This window comes from Carassius gibelio, chromosome B13, assembly GCF_023724105.1.
Source record: "Carassius gibelio isolate Cgi1373 ecotype wild population from Czech Republic chromosome B13, carGib1.2-hapl.c, whole genome shotgun sequence".
Taxonomy (NCBI): Eukaryota; Metazoa; Chordata; class Actinopteri; order Cypriniformes; family Cyprinidae; genus Carassius; species Carassius gibelio.
This window is the reverse complement of record NC_068408.1, coordinates 11,476,062-11,501,940: the sequence shown is the minus strand read 5'-3', so window position 1 is coordinate 11,501,940 and position 25,879 is coordinate 11,476,062. Positions and strand designations below refer to the sequence as shown.

At 37.2% G+C, this 25,879-nt stretch overlaps 2 protein-coding genes across 5 annotated transcripts in view; one reads left to right on the top strand and one right to left on the bottom strand.

Moving 5' to 3' along the window:
• The window catches only part of wdfy4 (WDFY family member 4), a 44,674-nt gene that overhangs the window by 5,867 nt on the left and 12,928 nt on the right, over window positions 1–25,879 (bottom strand). For 2 of the 4 annotated variants that reach the window (XM_052573082.1, XM_052573085.1), the window contains 41 exons: window positions 25,493–25,711; window positions 25,225–25,403; window positions 24,758–24,989; window positions 24,524–24,675; window positions 24,329–24,440; window positions 24,023–24,213; window positions 23,789–23,941; window positions 23,158–23,231; window positions 22,836–22,997; window positions 22,604–22,695; window positions 22,410–22,500; window positions 22,090–22,292; window positions 21,809–21,975; window positions 21,572–21,694; window positions 20,745–20,906; window positions 20,459–20,638; window positions 19,847–19,973; window positions 19,546–19,697; window positions 19,230–19,468; window positions 18,786–18,889; window positions 18,480–18,671; window positions 18,182–18,294; window positions 15,354–15,431; window positions 15,066–15,257; window positions 14,656–14,740; window positions 14,369–14,541; window positions 12,377–12,525; window positions 11,440–11,560; window positions 11,215–11,300; window positions 11,047–11,103; window positions 10,124–10,153; window positions 7,147–7,189; window positions 6,823–6,942; window positions 6,608–6,725; window positions 6,289–6,398; window positions 5,216–5,369; window positions 4,989–5,080; window positions 3,793–4,005; window positions 3,252–3,384; window positions 389–546; window positions 40–198 (listed from right to left, as the gene is read on the bottom strand). In XM_052573082.1, the coding sequence (XP_052429042.1) occupies window positions 40–198; window positions 389–546; window positions 3,252–3,384; window positions 3,793–4,005; window positions 4,989–5,080; window positions 5,216–5,369; window positions 6,289–6,398; window positions 6,608–6,725; window positions 6,823–6,942; window positions 7,147–7,189; window positions 10,124–10,153; window positions 11,047–11,103; window positions 11,215–11,300; window positions 11,440–11,560; window positions 12,377–12,525; window positions 14,369–14,541; window positions 14,656–14,740; window positions 15,066–15,257; window positions 15,354–15,431; window positions 18,182–18,294; window positions 18,480–18,671; window positions 18,786–18,889; window positions 19,230–19,468; window positions 19,546–19,697; window positions 19,847–19,973; window positions 20,459–20,638; window positions 20,745–20,906; window positions 21,572–21,694; window positions 21,809–21,975; window positions 22,090–22,292; window positions 22,410–22,500; window positions 22,604–22,695; window positions 22,836–22,997; window positions 23,158–23,231; window positions 23,789–23,941; window positions 24,023–24,213; window positions 24,329–24,440; window positions 24,524–24,675; window positions 24,758–24,989; window positions 25,225–25,403; window positions 25,493–25,711 (5,690 nt within the window). The remainder of the gene's footprint in view (window positions 1–39; window positions 199–388; window positions 547–3,251; window positions 3,385–3,792; window positions 4,006–4,988; window positions 5,081–5,215; window positions 5,370–6,288; window positions 6,399–6,607; window positions 6,726–6,822; window positions 6,943–7,146; window positions 7,190–10,123; window positions 10,154–11,046; window positions 11,104–11,214; window positions 11,301–11,439; window positions 11,561–12,376; window positions 12,526–14,368; window positions 14,542–14,655; window positions 14,741–15,065; window positions 15,258–15,353; window positions 15,432–18,181; window positions 18,295–18,479; window positions 18,672–18,785; window positions 18,890–19,229; window positions 19,469–19,545; window positions 19,698–19,846; window positions 19,974–20,458; window positions 20,639–20,744; window positions 20,907–21,571; window positions 21,695–21,808; window positions 21,976–22,089; window positions 22,293–22,409; window positions 22,501–22,603; window positions 22,696–22,835; window positions 22,998–23,157; window positions 23,232–23,788; window positions 23,942–24,022; window positions 24,214–24,328; window positions 24,441–24,523; window positions 24,676–24,757; window positions 24,990–25,224; window positions 25,404–25,492; window positions 25,712–25,879) is intronic. The other 2 variants (XM_052573084.1, XM_052573083.1) reach the window with 2 other exon arrangements.
• lrrc18a (leucine rich repeat containing 18a) lies at window positions 9,244–10,052 on the top strand. The gene is given in 2 exon segments (XM_052573092.1): window positions 9,244–9,810; window positions 9,813–10,052. Coding segments are annotated over 2 exon segments (558 nt in total). The 5' UTR covers window positions 9,244–9,380; the 3' UTR covers window positions 9,941–10,052.

Sequence of the window (25,879 nt, the reverse complement as noted above, 5' to 3'; positions counted from 1 at the left end):
TTTCCAAACTGCTTTGTGACACCTAAGCTGGAACATGACCTGTTTGAGTCTCATGTGTTTAAGTTTGTCCTTGCTGATGGAGATGTCCCAAACACAGACAACAGTGCTGGTCCCGGCTGTGATGATGGTGCTGTTGTTGGGACAGGCAGCACATACAGCATCTCCCCAGTCCGACACGCTCTCACACACTGCAAAGCTCTGAAACACAAGTAATAAACAAGCTATCAAACTTTAACAGCCAACCAGAAGTAACCTTGTTTAATAATAAATACTTCAGATACACAGGAAAAGGAAAACATCAAATTAAAAAAAGAATTACAGAATGAAAAATACAAGCAGGCCCATGGTTTTAACGTATTATGGATCTAGGGAAATTATAAAAGCAAACCTTTTCAGTTGTGTAGTTCCCAAAAGAGCAGGTCTGGTCATAAGAGCCCCAGCTGAAATATGTGTTCCACTGTGGTGGGATGAGAAGTTTGTTTTTTTCCACGAACAATACATCTTTTTCTCTACACACTATTTGACCAACAGGCCCCAGTGTGAGCTCTATGTAGAGAAACAACAGAAAAGCAGAGTTATGCAGTGTGACATGCCATGTATATATTTTTTGTAAATGTTTTTAAAAAAGGTATACATTTCTTTCAAAAAAATAATCTTACTGACTCCAAACTTGTAAATAAAGGAAAAGTTCAAAACATAAAATTCTGTAAAACTTGCTATTAAAATGAAAAAAAAAGAGTATTAATTAATACTATTATATAATAAAAAATACTAATTGTCTTAGACTTTTTGCAACTCGCTGTTCCTGTAGCTCAATTGGTAGACTACTGCGCTATCAAGCGCAAGGTTGGGGGTTCGATTCCCCAGGAACACATGATATGTAAAAATTGATAGCCTGAATGCACTGTAAGTCGCTTTGGATAAAAGCGTTTGCTAAATGCATAAATTTAATTTATAATTTAATTTAATTTAATGTAATTTAATTTAATATATTTTAATATATATTAGTGCTGTCAAAATTAGCGCGTTAACGCATTCGATTAATTTGAAATATTTAACGCGTTAAAAAAAAATAACGCAATTAACGCGGTTGCAGTTTTTTTTATTTCCAGTTGTGGCCTATGTGTGTTCAACGTGCAAAGAAATATGGATAAGACCAAGGAAGGACTTTTAGACGGAAAGTTTCAGTATAAAACTCTGCCGGATTACTCTTCAGTCTGCCACAAGAAACATTACTCTTCATTCAGTCTGCCACAAGAAACAGCAACATTAAAATCATGAACTCAAATGTCATTGTTTAAAAAACAAAAAAAACAATGACTGTAACAGTGCGTAAATCAGACCTTTCTGTAACGCTAACGTTAATAAGCTTAAACGAAAATAAACGAAATAATTGTGTAGCGGAGTATTTTTTGTACACAGTGCCGCGAACTGTCAATCACTCCTGTGCGCGTGCATCACTGTCCTTGCAGCTGCAGCAACTTGCGCTCTCTCTCTTCATCAAGCTTTAAAACAAAAAGGGGACAAAAAGATCATATTGTTTTTGTGCATAGGCTATAGATTAATTAGATAAATGAATATCTAAATTTGTGCCTTGCCGTCTACGGTATTTTTTTAGAACTTAGAAAAAAGATGCTGCAGCCAATGAACCGCCAGCGGGGGCTGGCTACAGAACGACTCAACCTCCGCAGACAGTTTTTAATGTTTATCAGACAATAAATACTCAAGATTTTGCTTTAGTATAACTCACAACGAGTTTCACACACCTTCTCCGGCCACGTTGATATGTTGACACTTAACAGTGGGAAAAGCGACACACGCGCTATTCACTTGTATAACTTAAGGGTGAATGGGTAATGTAGTTTCTGCTCTGGGTGGGATGAATTAGGAAGCTTGCATTGTGAAGGGCGCTCTGAAAATCGGCAGTGCAGGTAAAAGATTAAAACCTCTATTAAAACAGATGTCCAAATGAGCGTACCGGTACGCTACAAGCACGTTCTGGGCGCACAGAGAGGTGGCGGTACGCTCAAGAGCTATATTTGAAAGTGGCGGTACTGAGTACCGGTGCATACTGGCCCACTTAAAGCACTGGCAATGACTATACTTTGGAATTTTTTTGCAGTCCACTTAGAATTCAACATGGAAATCATTTTTGTCTATTATTGGCATTGATTGTTTTGAAATTCAAATGGTACTTACATGCCTGTGTTTTTATTTCTGTAATAAATATGGCTTTCAAGCCAACAGTTAATTTGGAGGATATTGATGGTTTATTGCAGGTATGTTGTTTACATGAGAAAATCTGTGTTACAAGTTAAACAAAAATTCCAATAAACAATCATATTTTGAATTTAAATAGTTTCTTTGTCTTGAGTTTACATTAATTATTTACATTTTACATTTACATATCCAAAAAGTTTCAGTCTTTTAATTGCGATTAATCGCGATTAATCGCGATTAATTTTAAAAAATTGTGCGATTAATTAGTTAATTTTTTTTAATCGATTGACAGCACTAATATATATTATACATTTAACCAACAATCTTGATGTTGAACTGACCCTGTTTGTCTTTTTACACTCTTATTATATTAATCTCAAAAAAAATTTGAACAAGGCATTTAAGTCATTTTAACTGATAATTTTTTCATTCTGAAAAATATGTTGGATTGTGTTAAAAAAAAAACTGTGTTCAAGAGTAGTAGTCTACTTTCAAATGACCTACATATGTGAGGACACAGTCAATCTCCCTTCTCACTGACGGTAGAACAGTAACACAAATCATAATGAAGCCTGAGATGATTGCAAATTTCTCTCAAGATGCCCTTTAATTTTTCCTTGTAGGATTTACTGATCAGAATGATAAAGTAACGCATGATGTGAGAACAAGATATTGAGTGAGAGACAATAGAGTGTGAGTGCTAGAAACACAGTGAAAGAGAATCATCTAATTTTCCAGAGAGATCCTTTTGGGATATTCAGATTATTAAATAAGCCTCAGTGACTGTATCTTCAAGTGCAGCCTAACAAATAGCAGGAGCTGAATGGAGCCGAGCTGAGCTGTGACTGAGAAAATGAGCCTGTGAAAAGTCTAGCCAGCATCTTCTGCCTCGCGGCCTCTATTGCTCCCTGTAGACGTGGCCCCATCTTGTAAAAAATAATTGAGGAATGGAATAAAATAACAAGGTGACTATGAATGATTAAATGGGGGTCTCTACCACAAGAACTGTGGATGTTCAATTTAAGCAGTACCTTTAATAGCCTGGGTGGAGGGCTTGAGCTTGTCCAGTTTAAAGAAAAAGGGGGTTATATGACTGGATACCGATGTCTCTTTCCCAGAAGCAGCCTTGTGAGGTGTACGGCTAGGGTGTGGTTTGGTGAAGAGCTGGAAGCATAAACCTCTTTTAGTATTGCATCCACCGTAGAATACAGTAAATCATCTCATTAAAGGAATCAACCTTACCAAACATTGGAAATGTTGCATATATTGGCACCTCATTGTTTATTGGCTGTTTGAGATTTTATTTTATCGTATCAGTCAATTTTATATATTTATTTTCTGTTCATCTTCAAAAAATTTAAGAGTAGTTTTTGATTGTTTTAGATTGTATTTTTTGAAAAAATAGAAAACAAATTTTAATATTAATCAGATTTATCAGTTATCAACCATAGCATGAAACTTATCATCAGCTTGTCTGTATCTGTATGCTCAACCAAAAACATTCTCTAAAAATGTAAAAGAGGCGTAGAGGATCTGCTAATATTTTTTAAACCGTGTGCTCAACTGGTGTACCTGCTTCGGCATTTGGCCAAAGTTGTTGATGTAGCCAAGCACGGTGCTTTTCAGGACAGGATCCTTCATGCTCGCTCTGTCATATCTGTCAGTGTAGAAATATGGGTGAAAGGTGTTGAGGGCCTCCACTGCGGGCGGACCCTGCTGTTTGTGTCCGAAGATCAGATCAATCCAAAGATGCAGGCGTGCACTCACATAATCGCTCTCAAGAGCCTGCAGAGTGGGCAAACTCAGTCAGTCAGCAGTTCTGGATGGGGGCTAATATGCTATCAGTGTTGCCCTAACTTTTATTTCCATGGAAGTGCAGGCGGAAAAGCTGTGCTTACAAATATCAGGTCAAAGAGAGAGAATGCACAATAATGCATTTTAAAAAGATATTATTCCATCCTGGCGACTGATTACAGATCAAACAATCTGATATAAAAATTATATTCCAAAAGTTTGTATTCCTATTTCTTGTTACAAAGTCATTTTCCTTTTTTTTCTCTTTAAATCTAAAGTATTTTAGAATTGGCTAAAGTGTCCAAACATAACATAAACATGTATACAAAAACACTTAAAATAACAAGTATAATCAAAGCAGCTCTAAGTCACAAGCACTGAATTGTGGAAGATCCCATATTAGCCTTCATTTGCATATGAAAGGAGGCGAGCAGACAGAAGAGCTCATTTTATGCCATCTGGAAATGATACAAATATTGCTCTGTAGATTGGGAACTGATAAAGCCTGGCCCTTATATGCCTGCAGGCGTAACGTAGCGAGAAAGAAAGCATTCATTCCAATAACCAGCAGGCTTCAGTAATGGAGTTATAGGAGAGTGCAGATATTGTACTTGCGCTGAATTGGGCCTGTTATCTTCTAATTACAATGGCGTTAAACAGAGTAATGGGGCTTCCTTGATGAACTCAACAAGTGCTTATTATCTCAAGAAAGGCAAAAAATAAAGCAGTTGCAAAAATTATTTAACTATCGCCAAATTTAGCTGGATATGAATGGTGCGGTGACACTGATACCATTTTAACTCTATGCTTGTTTTCATGAAACTTGGCGTGTGCTCTGATTGCACGGACCCTCGTTTTCTGTCACAATATGGGGTAATAGTAAGTAAAGCATAATCTAATGCAAAATTAGATATTGTGATGCTGGTGGTCAAGAATAAGGCCTATTTTGAGTTTGATGAAGCAGAGAAACTGACCTCTCTGTGTACTCTGATGAACTCCTGTGGGTCTCCTTTGGCCCATGGGGGCAAAACCACATCATCTAATGGTGTTCCATCCTGCATACAACCTGTATTATCAACACACACATTTAATGACTAATGAAACAGACCATTTACAAATAAAATTAAAAAATATATATATTTAAATATAAATAATCTGTACAGTTCCATTCAATTGTTGTGCTAATACTTATATATATTACCAAAGTCAAACTGGTTAGAGTTGACAAGAAAGTCCGGGAGGTAGAAAAATTCTGGAATCAGCTCTCTGACATCACTCATGTTGTCCTTAGATGCAGATTCCCACTCGTTCCGAATGCTGTGAAACATCCGCTCTGGAAAGTCAAATGTTCCACCCTATATATATATATAAAAAAAGATTAAATCCACCAAAATTTGAAACTCTAGGAAGGGTGCATTTCCTAATGTTATTTAAAAGCAAAGTGGCACGGTGAAGAGGAAAACACAATTTAGCAAAGAAATGGCAAAAAAGTAAATAAAAATTACAAAGGATGAAAAAAGACATGCCATTATATACATGTTTGTTTAATGCACAAGGTTGGGAGCTCCACTACCAGCAAGGCTGCCTGGAACACTTTAACGGCCCCATGTGTGTATATGAATCATAGTCAAAATACAATTGCTTAGATTTGAGACATTTTCAAGCAATTGATTCAGGCTTTTTATTTTTCAAGGGAGTTTATACATCCTGGTGAAAATCTCTGGAGAAGTTATGTAATTTGCAGTAAAAGCAAATGCCCTCATTGAATGAAAGTAATATACTGTTAGTGGCACAAATCTGATTACGAATATTACTGTACGGAGGAAAGCTGCTCAAGTAAAGCAAATATCATTGCAAAGTGTTAGCCTAATGTTTGCATTATGTTACACCGGCTATCAAATATGCATGACATTTTATTTTAATCAATTGGTTCCATGTGTATAAATATTCTTTAAAACAAAATGTGGTTTTGCACGCAAGTGACGCAAAATAATTTATTTGCATACATATTAAAATCATACCCTAATTTGGTTTTCTAAAGAAAAAAGAAAAAGAGCACACAAGCCCAAACAAGGCCAAAAACAATGAAGCTCATTTCATCAAGTAAGTTCAATTTAGAAAAATTCAATTTTATAGAAGTTGTCACGCTGACGTGTTTTGTGCTTTATTTGATAAAGAAGAGGCATTATTTATTGGAGTTTCTATAGCACTGCGTGCCCTGTAACAACAGTAGTGTGATGTAATTGATCCGAGTCAAACAGGTGAGAAGTTTACCTGCAGGTGGAGGAAGGTCTGGGAGAAAGGCTCCATCCTCACCAGGTACGAGGCCACAATAATGGCTGAGGAATAGTGCGTGCAGTAATGACACTGAGCTGACAGATCACCTGTAATCATGACATTAACTAAGTAAATCAAAGCATTTATTTTATTTCATTATGTTTTAAAGTTGCTATTGGCTAACTGAATCCCCCCCCCAAAAAGCTCCATGTCTGCAGGTGAAACTGACAAACTCTATGAACTTCAGCTGTATGAACAATAGGTTTTTAGGTCTCAGTTACAGAATAGTTGCATATAAAAGGTGCATATGCTTTACCATCAGTATTTTCCACCTCATTGTATCTCTGAATGAACTTCTGTTTTCTCTTCTCATTTTGAGCTCCCATTGGTTTGGACAGATCTCTGAATGTGGCAGGGCAGGACAGATCCAGAGTCTAATAATCGGTGAATGAGATGAAACAAACAAACAAAACATTTCAGTATCAAAAGTTAAGGATTTTCAGTTAAAGTTTGGGTTCATGTTAGTTTTACCTCTGATTCATAATCAGCAATGATCCATGGAAAAACAGGATATTGCATCAAGTCATTGTATGTCCGTCCAGCAAGTGTGTTTAGATGCATAAGGTATTCAAAGTTACTGATTTCTCCTCTCTATGGAAAAAGACATACAGTCAATAATAGAATAAAATGAAACAAAATAATGCATTTGTGTTAATGTTAAATAACTTATTCAAAAAGTTTATATTTATATTACGGCATTCAAGCCATTCACTGTAGATGCAGGATGTACTGTATATTACAAATAATAATGGTTAATAATCATGTATGTGCAATAGCTAAAGGCCCACACATTACCTGCCATTTAATTAGGGCATTCTTCTCAACCGCTGCTATCTTTCTGTATGAACACAACAAAATAACATTTGAAGACATTTTATTCAAAGATTTTACTGTAAAACATTGTGATATTTTTCTAACTTATTTTTTAAATACTCCGTTCGAATTACTGCAATGTCACCTAACATGCAGTGCAAACAGAGTTGTGTACTTCTTAGCAGTTACAGAATTAAGTGCCTTGAATACGGTGAATTCTGAACTGGTCATCCGAACCAAGACTACTATGGTTGCATAGCAACAGGTTAAGGAATAGAAAGAGCTGATGGATTTAAACCAAGGAGGGTCCGCCTTTCTTCAGACACAAGGGCCAAAAGAAACACATACATTCTTGTGGAAAAAAAGGGTTAAGACTTTATTCAGGCATGCCTTTTCCTCCTTTAAAGGAGTATATAGTGCCATCTATAGGTTTTGTAAAATAACTGTAAACAGAAGCATATGACCTTGGAAGTTAGTTTTCTCTTTAACACACATTAGTGAGATACAAAGATTACAGCCACTAAACATGCAGAATCACAGCTGATTTGACATTCATGCATCAACTTGTTTTAACCCAAACATTTATCACCACTTAATCCCATATATAAATGAAAAGAAAGCGAGAGAGAGAGAAAAATGCAAAGTTCAATCATAGCTGATGGGTGAAACTATTAATGTGCTGGACTTCAAATAACTTTCTGAAAATGTAATCTGAGGGAGTGTACAAACACAAGGGCTGCAGCACTTCTCTCTCCCATTTCTTTTGTGCGTGCTCCAGTCACAGGACAATAAAACTCTGGGCACCCCGCGCAAGCGTTGCTTGGTAACAAAAGTTAAACAGGACAAAGCTTCTTTTTGGAGTACAGTCTGAAGATCCTCCTCTGATTCTCAAGCAATTCAGTTGGGGACCTCATTTAAAAACTGTAAGTAAGAAAAACTTATTTAAGTCTTCCTTCACACCAGAAGGGAGATTAAATGAATCCTGGATAACAATAGCTGGCTGGGTCAAACTGATGGATTTTACACACTTTTGCATAAATCCTTGTACCTTTAATCCTTTAACCTTTCTGTAGTTGTCGAGAAGCTTGATTAAGCATAGGCAAACATATCAAATAAGTCACTAACAATAAATGTTTAAAGATATAAATATTCTTTTAAAAGTGCTTACTGACTGATTTAGTTGGGTGAATACAAGTACAAACAGTGGCACAACTAGCAAAGTTAGACACCGTCCATCTATCACAGTATTCATATATTTAAAACTAGCCATATGGTTCAAATTTAAAAACAAAAAGGACAAATTATTAGAGAGTGTCTAACTGTATTAACTCTAATCTGTTTTAGTTACATGTAAGTGTTGTTGTATCATTGGTACAACCTGCTAAATAATTTGTGTCAATTTAAATTTTGGTAAAAATATGAATACTCTACTCTCACATTTTAAAAAGCATATTCATCTGTTAGAAAGTATATTTTGGTAACAATTTCTGGTCTGAAATCATGTAGTCACGGCATCTATTATATTTCATATGTCACGGAAATAGCAATACCATCCAATTTTCTCTCTGTTTGTAGGGGTTCAGAATCAGCAAATCACAAACAACATGAAGATGGATCATGCCGATGGTCAGCTCTCTGTAATTGCACCTCTCGGATGCAACGGATTCAAAAACAAAAGGTCTAATAGAAACAGGATGAACCATATTAGCCCATCTACCAATGTGATTAATGAGTCGCCAAAGGGCTTACAATGCAGCCACTCCTCCTTTTTAATGGGAAGATATGAAGGGACCGAGTTTAAATTTCTTTCCAGTGTCATTTATCAAAGTAGTGATTTCACTCTCTCCACACAGTCACACAGACTTGCTAGCGCCGCCCCGGATCAATCAGACCGAACACAAACCCTTTTCCCAGAATATGTGTTGGGCGCTTGCTGTATCCACTGTTATCTAGTATTAGCCTTAATTAGAGAACGACATTATCCTAAAAGATCCCTTTAGGGTGAGTTGGATGAGTGAGTCGGTTGTAAACATTACACCCCTCTCATTTCCCCAATGGCCCGACACTGCGCACCCTCGATACTGCCTGCAGGCATACATGAAACCTCTTTCCCTATGCAAACAACTAAACTGTCCCATCATTAAGTCATACATGTTTAAAGCTACGAGGTCCTGAGATAATAATTACATGACTTCAGTTAAGACTTAATCAAATTGATGCTTCAGAAGCGCTTAACCATTAATCTGTGTCTATACAGCTCCATGGCTAAAGGAAAGAGAGCTCGCAGAGCCAAAGGTACGAAGATCACATTGAAAATGGCTAAAAATGCTCTCAATCTGAGCAACGTAGGCATCGCCATGCTTCCCAAATGCCTTGTAAAGCGAAGAAACAAAGAGGAACTTGACCTGAGCCGAAACAAAATGAAAATAATCTCAGAATTCATTGGCCAGCTCACTGGTCTGCGTTGGTTAGACCTACACAGAAACCAAATCGAAGAACTGCCCGAAAGCATTGGCCTCCTGGCATCTCTGCTCTACCTCAACCTCTGTAACAACAACCTGGCCTCTGCTGGTTCATTGCTTGAAATAAGAAGTCTGAGAAACCTCCAGGTTCTCAACTTGGGCATGAATCCGGCCTTTCTCCCACCTTGGCCACCCTGACAAACCGGACAGAGTTGGGACTTTTTGATAACTTGTTCACACAGATACCAGAATGCTTAAACGTGTTGCCCAACCTGATGAAGCTGAACACCAAGGCAAAGACTCAGACTCTGTAAAGACAATTGGAAATCTGTTTTTGGTGAGAGAAGGAGATTTGTGCCATCCTTGTTTAGAGAGGTGCAGAAGGAAAAAGCTGTTCGAGGGGTCGCGGAAAAAGAATAATTTTTCAGGGCTGATCTCGCCAAATTCTGTAGATCGAGGTAATCAAGAAAATTGGCGCCAGCAGACTACTAGCTCACCTCCAAGTTTTCAAAAAGGAAAAGCCAGACCTGTCGGAGATACCAACACAATGTCTTTTATGAACAACCTTTATACAAAATGACTCAACATTTATATCTCCTCCTGTACTTTTAGGAACTAAACTGCAAGTTTTGCAGGAGGTCCACCAAATATTGTTGGATCTCAATGAATCAAACAAAACTATGACAAAGTTAACTTCAACTAAGGCTAAAGTTATAAAGTTAAAGTTAAGCTAACCGTTTCATTGTGCCTCCCAAATAAAACATTTTCTATAAAATTAAAATACCTGAATTTGCACATCAACAACAAATATGCATATACATGAATCTCTCTATAAACCAAGGGGTTCCTGGCTCTGTAATCTGTATAGTATCATTAAAAATATGTTCATCAAATTACTGTGTATTTCTTACTGTGGAAAAACAACTTTGGCTTTGAAGCTGATGGGAAACATCAATATTAAGTCCATTCCCTCTTCATCATGTCAAAAATCAGGGGAACTAAACATGATAAAACTAAATTGAGCAGAAATGGAAATCGTGAGTTAAGGAATGATAATTTGAACCAAAACAACATCTGAAATAACGAAAAGGTAGTAAGCTTACTGCACCCTTGCAGACAATTAACAACTATAAAATTGTGAGCTGTATTGGCTGCTGATGACTTTGAAAAGTTACTGAGACCGTTTTAATTGGTAGGAAGTGCTGAAGAAGCAGTAATTGAAGTTTCAGTGTAGTGCCTGGATATTGTTTAGGGGATTGAGAGTCTTCCTGTCAATAGTTAACCGCACACATAAGAGAATGTGTTTTCTGGAAACTTTGAAACCACAAAACTCTGTCTGTTTCAATATAAAAGCATCACAGTCTCTCTAACTGAAATGGCAGCTGTCTGCGAGACAGGGGCAGATGCTTTTGACACTCACCTCACATTAAGTACAGTCTCTCCCCTTCCCTTTAATGAGGAGACCACAGCGCACAGCCTAGAAAGAAGGACAAAGAGAGAGAAAAAAATCAAGATAAATCAATTTAGTCGGTTTCACCTCACACACAGTTCTTCGCCTGCCTGAAGCACAAGCACTTTCTCGTTTTACCTTTTATATGCATTGACGTGGTCATTGTTAAAGAATACCAGGAAAACTGAAGTTCCGTTCTTTAAGAATATCTCCAGAGCATTGTCCTAGCGTCAAATATATATAACAATTAAACTACTGTAACAAACATGATAAACATATAGAACAGAATAGAATAAACGGAGTTAAATATAAAATATGTGAATTTAAAAAAAATGATATGACTATGGTCTCTGTGAATCTCACCTCAAGCAGAAAGCGCATGAAAGTGGCCTCTTTGATGTCATCATATGACCAGCGTTTGCAGTTTGGACTCGCTGAGTTTTTCTCTTTATTCATCATGTTGCAAATATATGAGTCTCTCACACTATAATAAGTATAGAAAATGTAAGATGCTGTTAAATCTATATCAATCTAAATAAACAAACTGTTCCATCGCAGTAAACTTAATGTTATATTTACCTCCTCTGCTGTCTAATTATAATATAATAACTAATTATAACATAATAATATACACAATTAAATATATTTCAAATTCCAAAACCTTATTTCCAACTTGAAAATAAATGAGACATTTTTGTCAAAGTCTTATAAAAATAAATATACATAATTAATACTTTTGAGCAAGCATGCATTATATTGATCAAAAGTGACAGTAAAGATGTATAATGTTACAAAGTATTTCTACTTCAAACAAATGCTGTTCTTTTGAACTTTATGTTTATAAAAGAATATAATGGTTTCCACAAAATTAATAAATAAAAATAAATAAAAAAGTCTAAATAAATATTTCTTGAGCACCAGATCAGCATACTGGAATAATTCTGACAGATCATGTGTCACTGAACACTTTAGTAAAGGCTGGTGAAAATTCTAATTTCAAACAAATTTCTTTGTTTCCTAAAATGTGAAAATCTTAAAATAAAATATTTAAAATTCAGCTTTCCAATCACAGAAATAAATTAACTTTTATAATGCATTAAAATATTCAGGTTTTTTTATTATAATAATATTTCAAAAATATATATTTTTACTGTATTTATGATCAAATAAATAAATGTAACCTTACTGAGCATAAATGACCTCTTTCAAAAACATTTTAAAAAACTCTCACCAACCCCAAACGTTTGAACAGAAGTGTATAGGAGTAGAGAGTTATGCAGAGAGAAAACAGTAGCTTTACTTGGTCTGATGATGAATTCTACAGCACACATCTCCTGTGGAGGTCAACGTGAAGCCCTCGCATAAGTAGAGGTCAGCTTTGCCAAACAACAGCACTCCTTCGGTCAGCACGTGACCACTGACGACCACCACGCAGTGTTTGGCTTTGACCTGAAGTACGGACACATTACAGCAGACAGCATGGGTATCAAGTAGCACATACAGGAATCTGTACTGTGCATTGAGCTGGTTAAAATAAAGCTGTAATTTGTTTTACATGCTGCCAAATTCAATGAATGAGTAAACACAATGTCAAGCCAAGTTTTCAACAGTTGTACGAAGTGTCACTGCAGCCTGCCTTCTGAATTGTGCCCTGGGGCTAATGTGTCAAAGTAGCGCCACCCCGGTCTTGATTGATCACTGTTACCACTTCATTAACTAAACAACACGGTGGAGAGACAAAAATTAAAGGGAGAAAAAGGCAAGATGCTGAATGGATGGGGTGTTTGTGAAACGGGGCCAATCTTCCGCAGGCAGAGTTCGCACGAAACCTCTCGATTATGCATGGCTAATTGTATTGTCTCCCTTCATTTCACACCAAGCAGCTGCACCTGGCCTCAGCCCTGAGTCACCACGACTCTGGGCTCTGGGGATCCGCATCCCCAAAACATATGGGGTCCAGCCGTACTGCCAGCCGCTCCACAATTAATACAAATCAAATCAGAGCCTCCTTTCCGTGCAAGCGCCCCCTCCCCGGTGCAGAGAGAGGGCCCCACTGTTTATTACCAGAATTAATCAATGACACAGCAACAATAGCAATACGCTAATTGATTAAGGCCCTGTTCAAATATATGGTCCACCTGGTGGGGTTCTGGTTTCAAACGGAGCTATAAAACAGAATCAGCCTTGAACTGAGTCAGTCCTAATTCTGTCTGGTCTTGGGGATTTACAACAACGAAATATTACACCTTGCTAGAGGATGTTTTTTAAGAGTGCTCAGTGATAGTTTAAAAAATATTACATGTGCACCAGCCATAATTTCTGTCACAAACTATGGCCATGACTGAAACCAAAGGTAGTCAGTTAATGATTATTTAAATGCCTACTATCCTTATTTCTTCACTAAAATGATATTATACACGAAAAGGAGTGGAAAATGTTGATATATATAAACGAATGTACTTTTTTGAACCTTTCATCTGCTAAACCACACACACAGATATTGTGGGGCAACAATTATAATAATAATAATTATTATTATTATTATTTAGATGCCCCATATCTTTGTGTGTGGCTTAGCAATTGAAGGGTTAAAACATATTTGAAACCTTTATTACTATTATTAATAAATAAAAGTTTTTTTCCATAATATGAGTATGTATATGTATATATAAATACAAACACATGAATGCATATATTTACGTAAAATATGCTGTTTATATAAGAAATCAAGTATCAATAGTAATTAATAGTATTGATAGTAATAGTTGAGGATGTACAGCAAATTCTGGGGAAGAGGAGGATTGGGAAATTATACAAGTTGGATTTGAACTCCCATTGCCCACTTGAGCACCAACCGCCACACAAATGCAATAATTAACAACACATAATACTGCATCTTTGAAGTTATTTCCTGTTTGAGCAATAATGAAAAGCTAAGCCTCTGTAGACATGGTGCCTGTAAATTACAGTCATCACATTGCTTCTGGAATTGAGGCGTAGGCTGCGTTAAGCTTGTGCATTTCTATATTAATAAGTATGGAGAGGGCAATTCGGCTGACACGCAGCACAGCAGGACACACCACCGACTGAATGAATACAAGACAGCAGACATCACCCCCTACTGTTCCTTATTAATACTTCTGTCAGCCACTCTCAGCCCTGTTAATGCTGAAGAGTGCTGTCATGCTCAGCACACACACACACACACACACACACACTACAGCTGTCCGCACAAGAATGTGTTTTCTGTACCAAGGGAATGTGGCTCCAGGTGAATATGGGTCACTCTTACCTCTTCGGTGGGTTTCAGCTCCTTCAGTATGAGCTGAGTATCCATGCACTGCTCTGAGAAATCCTCTGGCATAGGTGAGGCCTCATTCAAGATAGGAAAAAAGGTCAAATGCTGACAGTCTAAACTGTGCTCCTCCTCAACCTCCCGGCATGCCTCGCACAGGATCCTGGGGTCTGGGACACACATAGAATATGTCCTTTTCAAGAAGTATGCAGATAAAGCTGTAGCTGTCCAATACAAAACATGTAACAACACTGATCATAAAACTGACAAGAAAAATGTGATACCTGAATCAGCCTCAGTAACTTCTGCAGCTCTCTTGCTTTCTTCAACAAAATGCTTCTGAATGAGGCCTGAAGTCAGTGTTGGCATCTATTTAAAATGAAAAAAGATGTATATATATTTTACAGAATATAACTGACATTGATAAAGAAGACAAATGAAAACTTTTGTATATTTATTTGTTATAAATTAAAATGAATATAATAAAAATAAAATCTGCATTTAATGATTTTTCAGCAGTGATTGAAAAAAATAGTTTAAAATCAATAATAATAATAATAATAATAATAATAATAATAATAATAATACAAAATAAAACATGCATCTTTCTTTCATTTAAAGCTCAGGATATTACATTACCAATAATTTTCAGCCAGAAATATATATTTTTTTATGTATAGTGATAATAGCGCACCCTTTTGGATCGACGTAGTTGCTTCCTGCGAATTCGGGATCGTGTTCGGTTGCGCCCCTCTGCAGTGTTCTGCACCCAGCCTCTCTTTAGGAAGACTCCTGGACCAGGGCCGAAGAGACCCCTCTCTCTAAGCAAGTCTTCCTCTATTCTTAGCCACTGAATGGCCATACGATCATTCTCACTATGCATCATCTACACAAAACACAAAAGAAAAATCAATGATTTTTTTTTCTTGGGATTCCGGGGGCACAGCATTATAGGTATTAAAGGTTAAAAAAACTAACAAACCTGTGCTTGATTCCTCAACATGCTGTCAAATATGGTCTCACAAGTTTGCCAGTGTGCTTCCATGTCTAAGATGAACCCCTAATGGAAACAAACACACACGACATGCACGCACATGAAAGTATGTTATGAAGGTGAACAAGCAGACAGTTATATGTACTTAAACGCTCCTCTGTAGCTATTAGGTTTGCACACAGTTACAATAACATTTCGCAAATTGCATTCATGTGGGAAAAACAAGCTAGTGGCTATTTAACCATACAATAAAGCTGTCTCCAATAGTCCACAGTGTGCTCTAATTAACTTAAAGTATAATATAAGCGCAGTGTGAGGTGGCTGCTGGCCCTGCGCCATGCTCTGTGTCCTGCTGATTTATTGTACTGATAGGCATTAGCCCTTTAGGAAGCCTGTGTACTTCACCACCGACCTGCTCATATCCAGATTTACTTAAAGGCTCATTAAACCAATCATCACAGTGGTGTCCTCTCGGAGCCGGCCCAACAGCCACACTGACTGCAGTTCAGAGACTAGAGGTGAACCGTTAAAGTACTGAATCCAGCTCTGCTATAGCTCAAACTGAAACAAATATTTAAAAAACTTGTAAAAGGTATAACTGCATGAAAATGTTTTCTAAATATTATCTCTGACCATTTTATGTTTTGTTTTTTAAAACATAATCTTTTTGGCGCATCTACTAAATGCATACTTGAGGTTGATGAATAGTTATAAACAAAGCATTTTGACCAATTTGTAAAAATTTTTGACATGAAATAATTTTTTCCTGTTATTAGTTTTAAACAAAGCAAATTTAATCATTTGTTGTAATATAATAAGACATGAAAATTTCCAAAGGGCTGAAAACCTTTTTATATGCACACAGCAAAAATAATTTCTGCAGGTAAACAGGAAAAATCGAAAAACATTATTATTATTTAGGATTGCAATAAAATTCACCTAAATATCTATCGCTGCTTTGTATGCCATAACAAAATTAGAAAATCCAACACAAATTCTGGAAAAAAGCAATTTGGGTACTTAGAAAGAACAACAGTGACAAGTTAAACTAGAAAAAAAAAATTGTGCATTTGTGCGTGCTAAATGAATGGCGGGATTGTTGAATGGCGGGGTGTTACAAAGGAGTACACAGGAATAAATTACGGCCCCGTGTTGACAGATAAACACTGAATCATTGCCTAATCGTATTCTTTTATTTAGAGAATCATAAGTAATATATAGCATTAATTACTCCAGTTACCCAAACAGCAAACTTATTGGCCTTGTACGCGCGCTACATTAAACAGCATCCCCTCTGCAATTAACATCGCACTGATTTCCATTTTAATTACTTTCCACAGAAAAAGACTACCTATGATGATAACATAATGTCAGCTTCATTTTAGGCTGTTGGTGAATGTGTAATAAACTTAACTTGATCATTAGCTATGTTAATTATCTTTCCATTATGAAGATATAATTAGTCCGAAGCATATATCTGAAATGAATACAGAGGAAAGTTTGCCCTGTGCCGTTCTGTAAGGGTAAGTTCTCTGGTGTACAGGCAACTGGATTAGTCTGTGTGCGCTAAATAAACATTTTAAAATGCTGAAATCGATTTAGCTCCCATTAAACAGAAATGATGTAATAGTAACAAATAACTAATACAAATAAGTATAGTCAACACCAATTAAAAAGACAATTAACCTTTGAAAAATAGCTTTTTAAGGCCACTTTTTACTTATTTTTCTATTTACTTAGGTTTTCCTTCATGCAGGGAGAAATTAAATTCTAATATTATGAGTAAAACTAATATTCCTAATTATTTTTCACAGTAATATCAAGTGAAATTAGCATTGCAAGGGCCATATAAATATTACTTACATTATTATTCACATTTTCATAAAATAGCTAGGGAAATTTTCATATTCATAATATTTAAATGAAGCAGTATGAATATTTCTGAATGTTGATACTGTCTATATGGAATTTTCTGCATTTTGACCAAACATTACAATGACTATCACTATCACTGAGCAAAACTCAGCTGATCATTTAGCTAAACTGAATTTTCTTCAATGAGCTAAAGTTAACTTTCTATCAAAACCTGAAGAACTTAAAATAAAGTGTGCACCTCATGATGTGTTTATGATGAATTTCCAGGAGGAATTCAAAATCCACAAAACTCTCAGCAAATTTCGAGCAGCACGTTTTTGAGGAGGACAATTCATCAAGACAGCTGATAGGCTGTCACAAGCTGATATGATACAGAGTAACACAAAATGAATGTTTTCATCGGATCGGGACTGCCTATAATTACCGCCCCCTGTTTCTGAGGCGGAGACGGAGATAGCAGCAGTTGCAAAGAAACAGCAATTTCATGCCCTTGTGCCTGAGTAATATCTCTGTGCATCCTTTTCCAGATGGCGACGTCTTCAGCGGTGGGAACTAATGATGTGGGCCGCGTTTCGGGGGGGAAAAACAACAATAACAGCGTCTTTAACCTTCAACAGCAAACGCAATGTTCTAGTGAGTGTTCCCATGGAAAAAATTAACAAATATCAATTACATTGCCCACTGAGGTGTACTCAGCTGTAATAATCCAAATTGATTTAGAGACAGGATTGAGACAGTGCCACGGGGTAGGTGGCGGCTTCCGGTTACAGTGACATTGGGATGGTGTGAGGGCACCTGTGAAGGAATTCTCATCGACTAAACCAGTCACTTCCTGTCTGTCCATAATATCATTCGTAGAGTACAGCACACTCAGTAAAGTGGTTCTAGACATGCATTGCATTAAGGCACTGGAATATAACAGAAAATGTGTCCTGTCCTACCTCAGGAGTGCCGACTGTCTCCTTCCCAAACCTGTTCTGCACAGATTGCAACGCACTGCTGAGATGTCCTGCCCTCTTCTGGTGACCATTATTTGCTTTTTTCTTCTGGGAGTCTGAAAGAAAAATCTTAAAATCTTAAAATCATCTTTTCATTTTGCAATATAGAGTAAATTACTAATAACCACCTCAAATCTCTTCTCTCATGTCAGTGAAATGTAACTTACCTACCTAAAGCAATAGGATCAAAAAAAGATTCTTGACAGTAATCTCAAATGTTGACACACAAACAGTGACTGACCTATAAAGAGCTGCCAAGCTTTCATGGCCGTCTCCTCCCACAGAGGGCTCACATCACCCATAGAAACCTGGCCCTCCTTGCTCCCCGGCTTAGCAGACAGGTCGATATTATAGGCCTCCTCTAGCGCCCGTCTCCGCTCCCTCATGACTCTATTCCAGGTGCTTTCCACAAGCAGCATCAGCTCTGACTCCACTAGAAAGATCACAACCATATTCAAAACATTTCATTTTACTTGTGTGCCTGGCGAACAGAAAAAAAAAAAAATCTAATAAGTAAATATATACAGTATAAAAAATAAAAACAGACCTTCTGCTGAATTTGTGACCTGGCTGTTCTTGTGTGGGAAAATATGCCTCCTTATGTTTCTTGGGGATTTTTTATGGACTTCACAGCCAAACCCTTCAAGAAAGCTAAAAGGCAGCAGTAAAAATAAATAAATAAATAAATATTATTCAGCAAGTTAGAATTTAGGAAAATGTTGATTAATATTTATTATATTATAATTAAAAATATTAAACAAGATGTTATGTTACATCTTTATATGATATATTGCAATCCTGCGATTAAACTACTGGAAAACATACAGTCTAAATAATGTTAAACACTGGATTTTAATCATATATTAATAAAAATAATAATTATTTTTCATACAACAACCAATGAGATGTTGGATTTGTTCTTTTAAATACTTTATAAAAGAAATAGGACAACAAAGTGTAACCGGTTAGTGAAACTAATAATGAAACCCACCTGCCAGAGCGGATAAGGAAGAGGCAGTGCATGAGGCAGTTGATGAAGTGGACATTGGCATTGTATGTTGGCATGATCAAATCCCAATGTTGCTGCAACACGCGAATTGTTTGAATAATGAGTTCCTGCTCAACTGGAGTCTGTCTGGGACGAGACAGGAAGTAAAGCAGGGCTCGGTTCAAGTTTTTGTACAGAACATCGACCGTTATTTCCCGATGACCATGACCTCTCTCCGGTGCCTGATGTCAATACAAACATGCGGTGTACATATGAGTTTGTCTGGGCTTAAACAGTAATACAATGAAGATGAACTCACCTCTGCTATCTGTTCAGCAATGAAGACCAGGAGGTTCTCTGGTTCTACCACAAACATTCCAGAGTAGAGTTTTTTCACTAGCATTTTACTGAAGAATGCCACATTCTCAACCAAAACGGCAGTTTTTCCTTCCTGCTTGGTCCTGGATGGATCTAGGGGAGAATATAACGGGACATGTGTGTGGTATAAAAGCATCCTTAAAACCCTGCATAATTTTATCTTATCTAAAAAGATTAAATCAATTTCTGACATTCAAGAAATTAAGTGAAAGAAGTTTTATATGGTGTCTGATATATTTTACCATCTCTGGTCACGTGAGTAGACTGGCCCTCTTCCTGTCCCGTCATGTGGATGATGTCCATCACAAACTCCAGGAGCTCAGTCTGAAAGCTCTGCTTTTGCTCTTGACAGACACCATCTGGGGAAAACTAAACACAAAACATTCAGAATGTTAAAATATTTCTGGGGAAAAAAGGTCTTCACTATTGTCCACAAAAGCACTACTGGCTTGACTGAATAAACTGCTAGATTTCATCCCCCAGTGAGCTGAAATGTGCATCTCATCGTCAAAACTGAGCAAAGAGTGGCACCTTATGGAGGAAAAATAGTATACACAACATCAGATGCTGGTTTAACAGCCCAGATGGTACTGCATTGCAATAGCAGTACCTTTTATTATTAAATAAGTACATAAAAAGAACAGCATTTATAGTGTTTATTTAAATTATTATTATTTAAATAAAAAATAAATATATTATAATTCAAAAATAATATTAAGTAAATTATTGTAATTTATTTACGTTATGATATTATTTAGTATTGTTATTAATATTAACAACATGAATGTATATAGAATGTGTACTAAATGAATTATAGATACAAAATATTGTAAAAAAAAAAAAAAATCCCTTACCTCTAGCAGTTGTATTAAAGGATGAAAACCATCTTTGACAGGAATGTTAATGAGGCTGTCCATCAAGAGGATGCGGATAAAGTCACACACCTGCTTCCTGCCTGGATGGGAGGGGCGGAGCAAGGGGGGCTCCCCCACTACTTCACCACTTTCCTTGATACCCTGGACACCTGTAGAGCTCTGTATGAGAAGCAGAATATCACTTCTGTAAACTGCTTGCTGCTTCTTGTCTCTTAGGTATATTTTTAAATTGCACAGAAAGAGGTACAGTCTCCAAAAGTCTCACCTCTGGGGTTTCAAAGGGGAAAACAGCACTGGCCAGTGAACTAAGGAAATCATTGGAGGTCCAGAGAGGATCTTGAGGAAACAAACTGTTCACCAGGCAGAGAAACTGCATCACACTACCCGGGTAATGAACGTCCCAGCCGTCTGTACTTCCTGTTACATGCTTTTTAAAGTAATACAAATACACAACCTGAGGAAAGCTGGTTTTACTGGTCTTGCATTAATGACTGTGACAACACAGCTAAGAGAAGGTATGTAACTGGATTATGCAAACGGTTTCCAATAAGTGACCGTAATCATGCTAACTGCCTCTTAAAGAATTTGTACAAGATTACATCCAGCAGACATGCAACTGTCAGTCTATTGCCATTTGAGCACTAGGTGGTGCAATACCTTATTATGTTTTAAATGCTTTCCAATTCCAACTGCTATACAGTAAAATCTGAATATTATCCGTAAAAGTATATGGCAATGGCAATGTTATTTATATTGCACTAATCACTACAACCAGAGTTGACAATGTGATTTACAATCAAATGACTAAAAACACCAATAACACAATGAAAAACAAAAAGCAGTAAAACCAAAAGTAAAAAAGTACATAAACATGCAGCAAAAAGATTGCACACAATTTGTATGTCATACAGTCTGACATTAATGACAACTGAGATCGCACAATCTGGCATAATCATCATGTTTGTAGTACAGTCTGACAAATACAATCCTAAAATTCACACAGTGTGTGCCCGGCTTTAGACTTTAGCTATTCTAATTAAAATATATCATATATATTATGTTATGCCAATTAAGCAATTTAGACACACTTACCTTAGTAATGATAACTTTAACCAACTCTAAAAGAACACAAGCAGCATCTGCACATAGTTGAACGCCCTCAGATCCAACACTGCAGCTGTCAATCAAACTCTGAAGCATCATGTCAACATCCACCTGCCATCCAAAAGACAAAGCATAGTATAAACTCTCTCATAATTCATCACAACCATGACATATACATGCCGATACAATATGGCATATTAGACAATTAGGTAATGTGACCTCTACCTGTCCAGCAGGAACCTTGAAATCAGATTGTCCTATAAGCAGTGCAGCGATAGCTCCATAAACTTGAGGCAGGTGGATGTGATTGACGAGAAGCTTCTGCAGAACTTCAAACCCCGGACAGATACAGCTCAAACATTCAAATGACCACGAGCGAGACTTCAAATTGTCTAAAATAAATCAAAATCTATTTTGGTACGTTATTGTAAATTGTCGCAGTGCTGTATATACCAATCACAAACAATGACAATGACGGTACTTTTTGACATTCCCTCTGGAATTACCTGTGATACTGGTGGGCATATCCATGGTCTCCACTAATGTTCCTGGTGACACACCCTCTCTGAACTTGGCCAGGATGTTTGGATATGATAAGAAGTGAGTAAGCAGTGTGAGCACCAGCAGCACTGTACTGGTGTGGATGTGGCCCTGTAAGAACAGGAGGAACCAATCGGATCCCAATGCGTAAAATACCTCTTCCTGGTTACTGTCATTTAAGAAACATAATGTAAAACACAGGAATCAATTATTTGTCTGTGGGTTCATAGAAACAAGGATAGAGAGTGCAATATTTTGTGTTATTACATTGCTAAACTTGACTCACATTCTTGAAATGTTTGAGATGATTAGAGAAGACAGCATAGAGAGCAACTGGTTCCTGATCCAAACGGATCTCCCAGGAGTCTGACTCCAGCCTAGAGCCACAAAGAGTGTAAAAAAGTGTCAAAAGTGAGCTTCCTTCAAAGGTTTCAAGATTTCTTAGCAGAACAAGTGAATGTTTATTGTAAAAATTTGTACCTTGTGATTGATCATCAAAATCCAAATCAGAGAAAGTGCTTTTCTCATTCAAAGTCGGAGGCAAAAGACTATGAACTAAGAAAAGTCCAAGCCTGATGGAACAAACAGGAAGGTCAAGAAATCAAACTGAGTGAATAATCATTATTAATTCAGTGTCTTAAATCTTTAGTGATTTACCCAATATTGTCTGATAATCAAAAATGCAAGAGCCTACAGAAGTTAACAAACATGCCTCTTGATGTCTGTGGTGTTGAAATGTTCCTCAAGGAGGGATCTGATGATGGTGCAGATGACCGACACCTTCCTGCGGGTCACACTTGTATCATGCAGAAGGATCAGGAGTTTGCTCATCATGTTGAGTCTATGCATGACTTCAGCATTGTGTTGACTCCCACTGGAAACAAACTCACTATTAGAAACATTTATCCACAGCAAAAGCACTGGCATGGTTGCAAGATTGAAAAACAGGAAGCGAGCCGTATGTTTCACATAACTTTATGCCAGACACTAAACATGTGATCACAACAACGTGACATCAGTAACCTACAGCGTACCTTGATGACTTCAGGATATCAACGAAATGATTTAAAACACAAACATCAAGATTTTCTGGAGCATTCTGCCACACCTACAGAAATAAAATAAAAAAAGAACTTAAATGACAATACTTTTAACATTTTACATCTTGCGAAACAACAGAAAGCTAGAAACAAAATTAGCATCAGAGTTCCCTCTGAATTTTCCTATGGGTTTTTAGAATAAGGTCTCTAGTTAACTACTTCCTTATTTTGCATGTTGAAAGTACTGTTAGCGCTATTTTTATACAGGCTAGTCCACATATGCAATAACTGAAAGGAAAACTAGAAACAGAACATAAAATAAACCTGCCCTGCAGTTCTTAAAAGTGAATTTCTATGTGCCATCTTATTAGATTTGCGCAGTGGCTTTCAACCTTCACAACAACACTCAAAGTATTTGAACAATGTTGTCACTAAATATAGACTTAGCTATGACCAGATTCACTTTGTAGTGGCAGCCAGAATGTTAGCCTCCTGGTTTAGTCTACAAACTGACGTCATGACTGAACAGCTCTATTAATATTAATTTAAAGCCATTCAGAATGCTCTTTTACTCACCAGAGCAGACCAATATTGTAGCTATATAGAAACATCACTTACAACTCACCTCAAAGTCACAGAGGATGTCCTGGAAGGCAGTGATGTTTGGAATGCGAACAGCAACAATGCCCAGCTCCATTGTGCCCACTATGGCCATAATGAGCTGGAAAATCCTCCTGCTGATCAGCTGAGACTTCATCTTCAGCAGGAATGACAAGAGCTGAAAACACAAAACAAATCAAATCTACAGCTTTGATTCGTTATACTGTAAGTCTTAACTTAAATGATTTGACAGCACTACCTTATAGCCATTAGTTCGTTTCATCTCCTGCTCCATCACAGGATTTGTCTCTAAAACAGAGAGCAGAACTTTGACAGCAGCATACAGGGAGCTTTCATCTGAGGCCATTGCCACCAAACTCAGAATGGCAGCAGGTCCACCAATGAACTGGAAGCTACTTGCAGCACTGCATGACTTGAACGTCCTTACACCTGGTCATCAAAGTGTAAAATCAGCTTTTAAATTAAAGGTTCACTACAAAAACAAAAATGCTGCAATCTTGTTATACAGCAAGCACTTTAGAGAAGTAGCTAGTAGACTTTTTACCAAAGCAACCAACCAGGGCTGCCCCAATTGTCCGAGCAGTTCCACTAAGGTGCTGACTGATGTTATGAGCCAGGAAGACAGGAGTACAATTATCACGTGATGTGATCCCCATCTGTAATAAAAATAATAGAAGAGTAACTTGATTTAACAAACAAAATAATTCAATCCATGAACAAAAAAGGAAAATTAAAGCACCTCTTTGGCTATAAGGCGACAGTCCACTTCATTGTACTGGTCTCTAATATCTACTACTGTAGTGATGGTAGACACTGCCATGTTTATGGCAAAGGAAATCCTCTCTGGGGAGACCATCCTTATTTGGGACACTGAAACATCCGTCTCACCTCCTAATTAGAATGTTCATGTGTAAATACAGACTTCCATCGAATTCAGAACTGTTTTTGGACAGAGAAAAGCAAACTTTCTCACCTTGGGCATTGAGAGCAAGGTAGTTGCCAATATATTTGGTGCCTTGTCCATAAATAATCTCCACCTGATCAGAACTCAAAACATCTTCAAAGAAGTACGTAGGACCAACCCTCCAGATCAGAGCCGCATGCTGTTTCCATAGAGATGGAGTGCCAATAATCCCACACACGTCAATGACTGCAGAGGGATCCATTGATAATGACTGACCGGGAAATGGCTGAATGTATTTGATCTGCAAAAAGAGCAACAGAGACAGATTTTGTCAATTAATGCGGACTAACAATTAAGCTATTTTCAAAGCAATTTAAACTGCATTCAAGGAACACATTTTTCAGGTTCTTCATTGGCTGGGAATTGAACCCATGACCTTGGCGTTATTATTTAAAATGTGTTAATTATACACACACACACACACACACACAAACACACACACATATACATATATATATATATATATGTAAACAAACCTTTGCTGTTCCAATTGCTGTTGCATTCAGATAAACAGTGGCTAAACAGCTGTTCTTGTTTCCTTTGGCCATAACCAGACAAAGATGGTGCCACTGGCCTGGTATCAGCTGTTTGGAACATTTGAACCTCACTGAGGATGGTAATGCGCTGGGAGTCTGCTCGTCTGGCTCCATCATGTCTGTAGAATAAAATAAATACTGTAAATAATACATGCCAAAACTATTACAAAAGTGTAAATAAAAGGTCATCTGAAGTGAACATTTTCACCTAAGAACTGATAAGGTTCCTCCTCAGTGGAGATCACCAAGCAGCCGTCGGTGGCAGAGATACTGACAGACAGGCAGCTGAACTGCTGCTCAGCACGAGACATGTAGCGCACTACTGTGAGCAGACGCACAGGGTGGGATTCACAGGCTGAGCTGAACCTACCGATCATAAACCAGCAGGAGAAAGAAAGGCCTGCTGAAGGAGGGAAGCTTCTGCAGTCTGCAGAAATAAACAAGAGGGTATTATACTGTATAAGATGAACAAGAATTGTATATTGTAAATGCATACATGAATAAATGGGACCTTTCTGATGTGATAAATCAATTTGGAAACAATCTTTTATTAGTTTATTAGTATTGTATGCCTCATGTTTTGGACGGGGTTTTC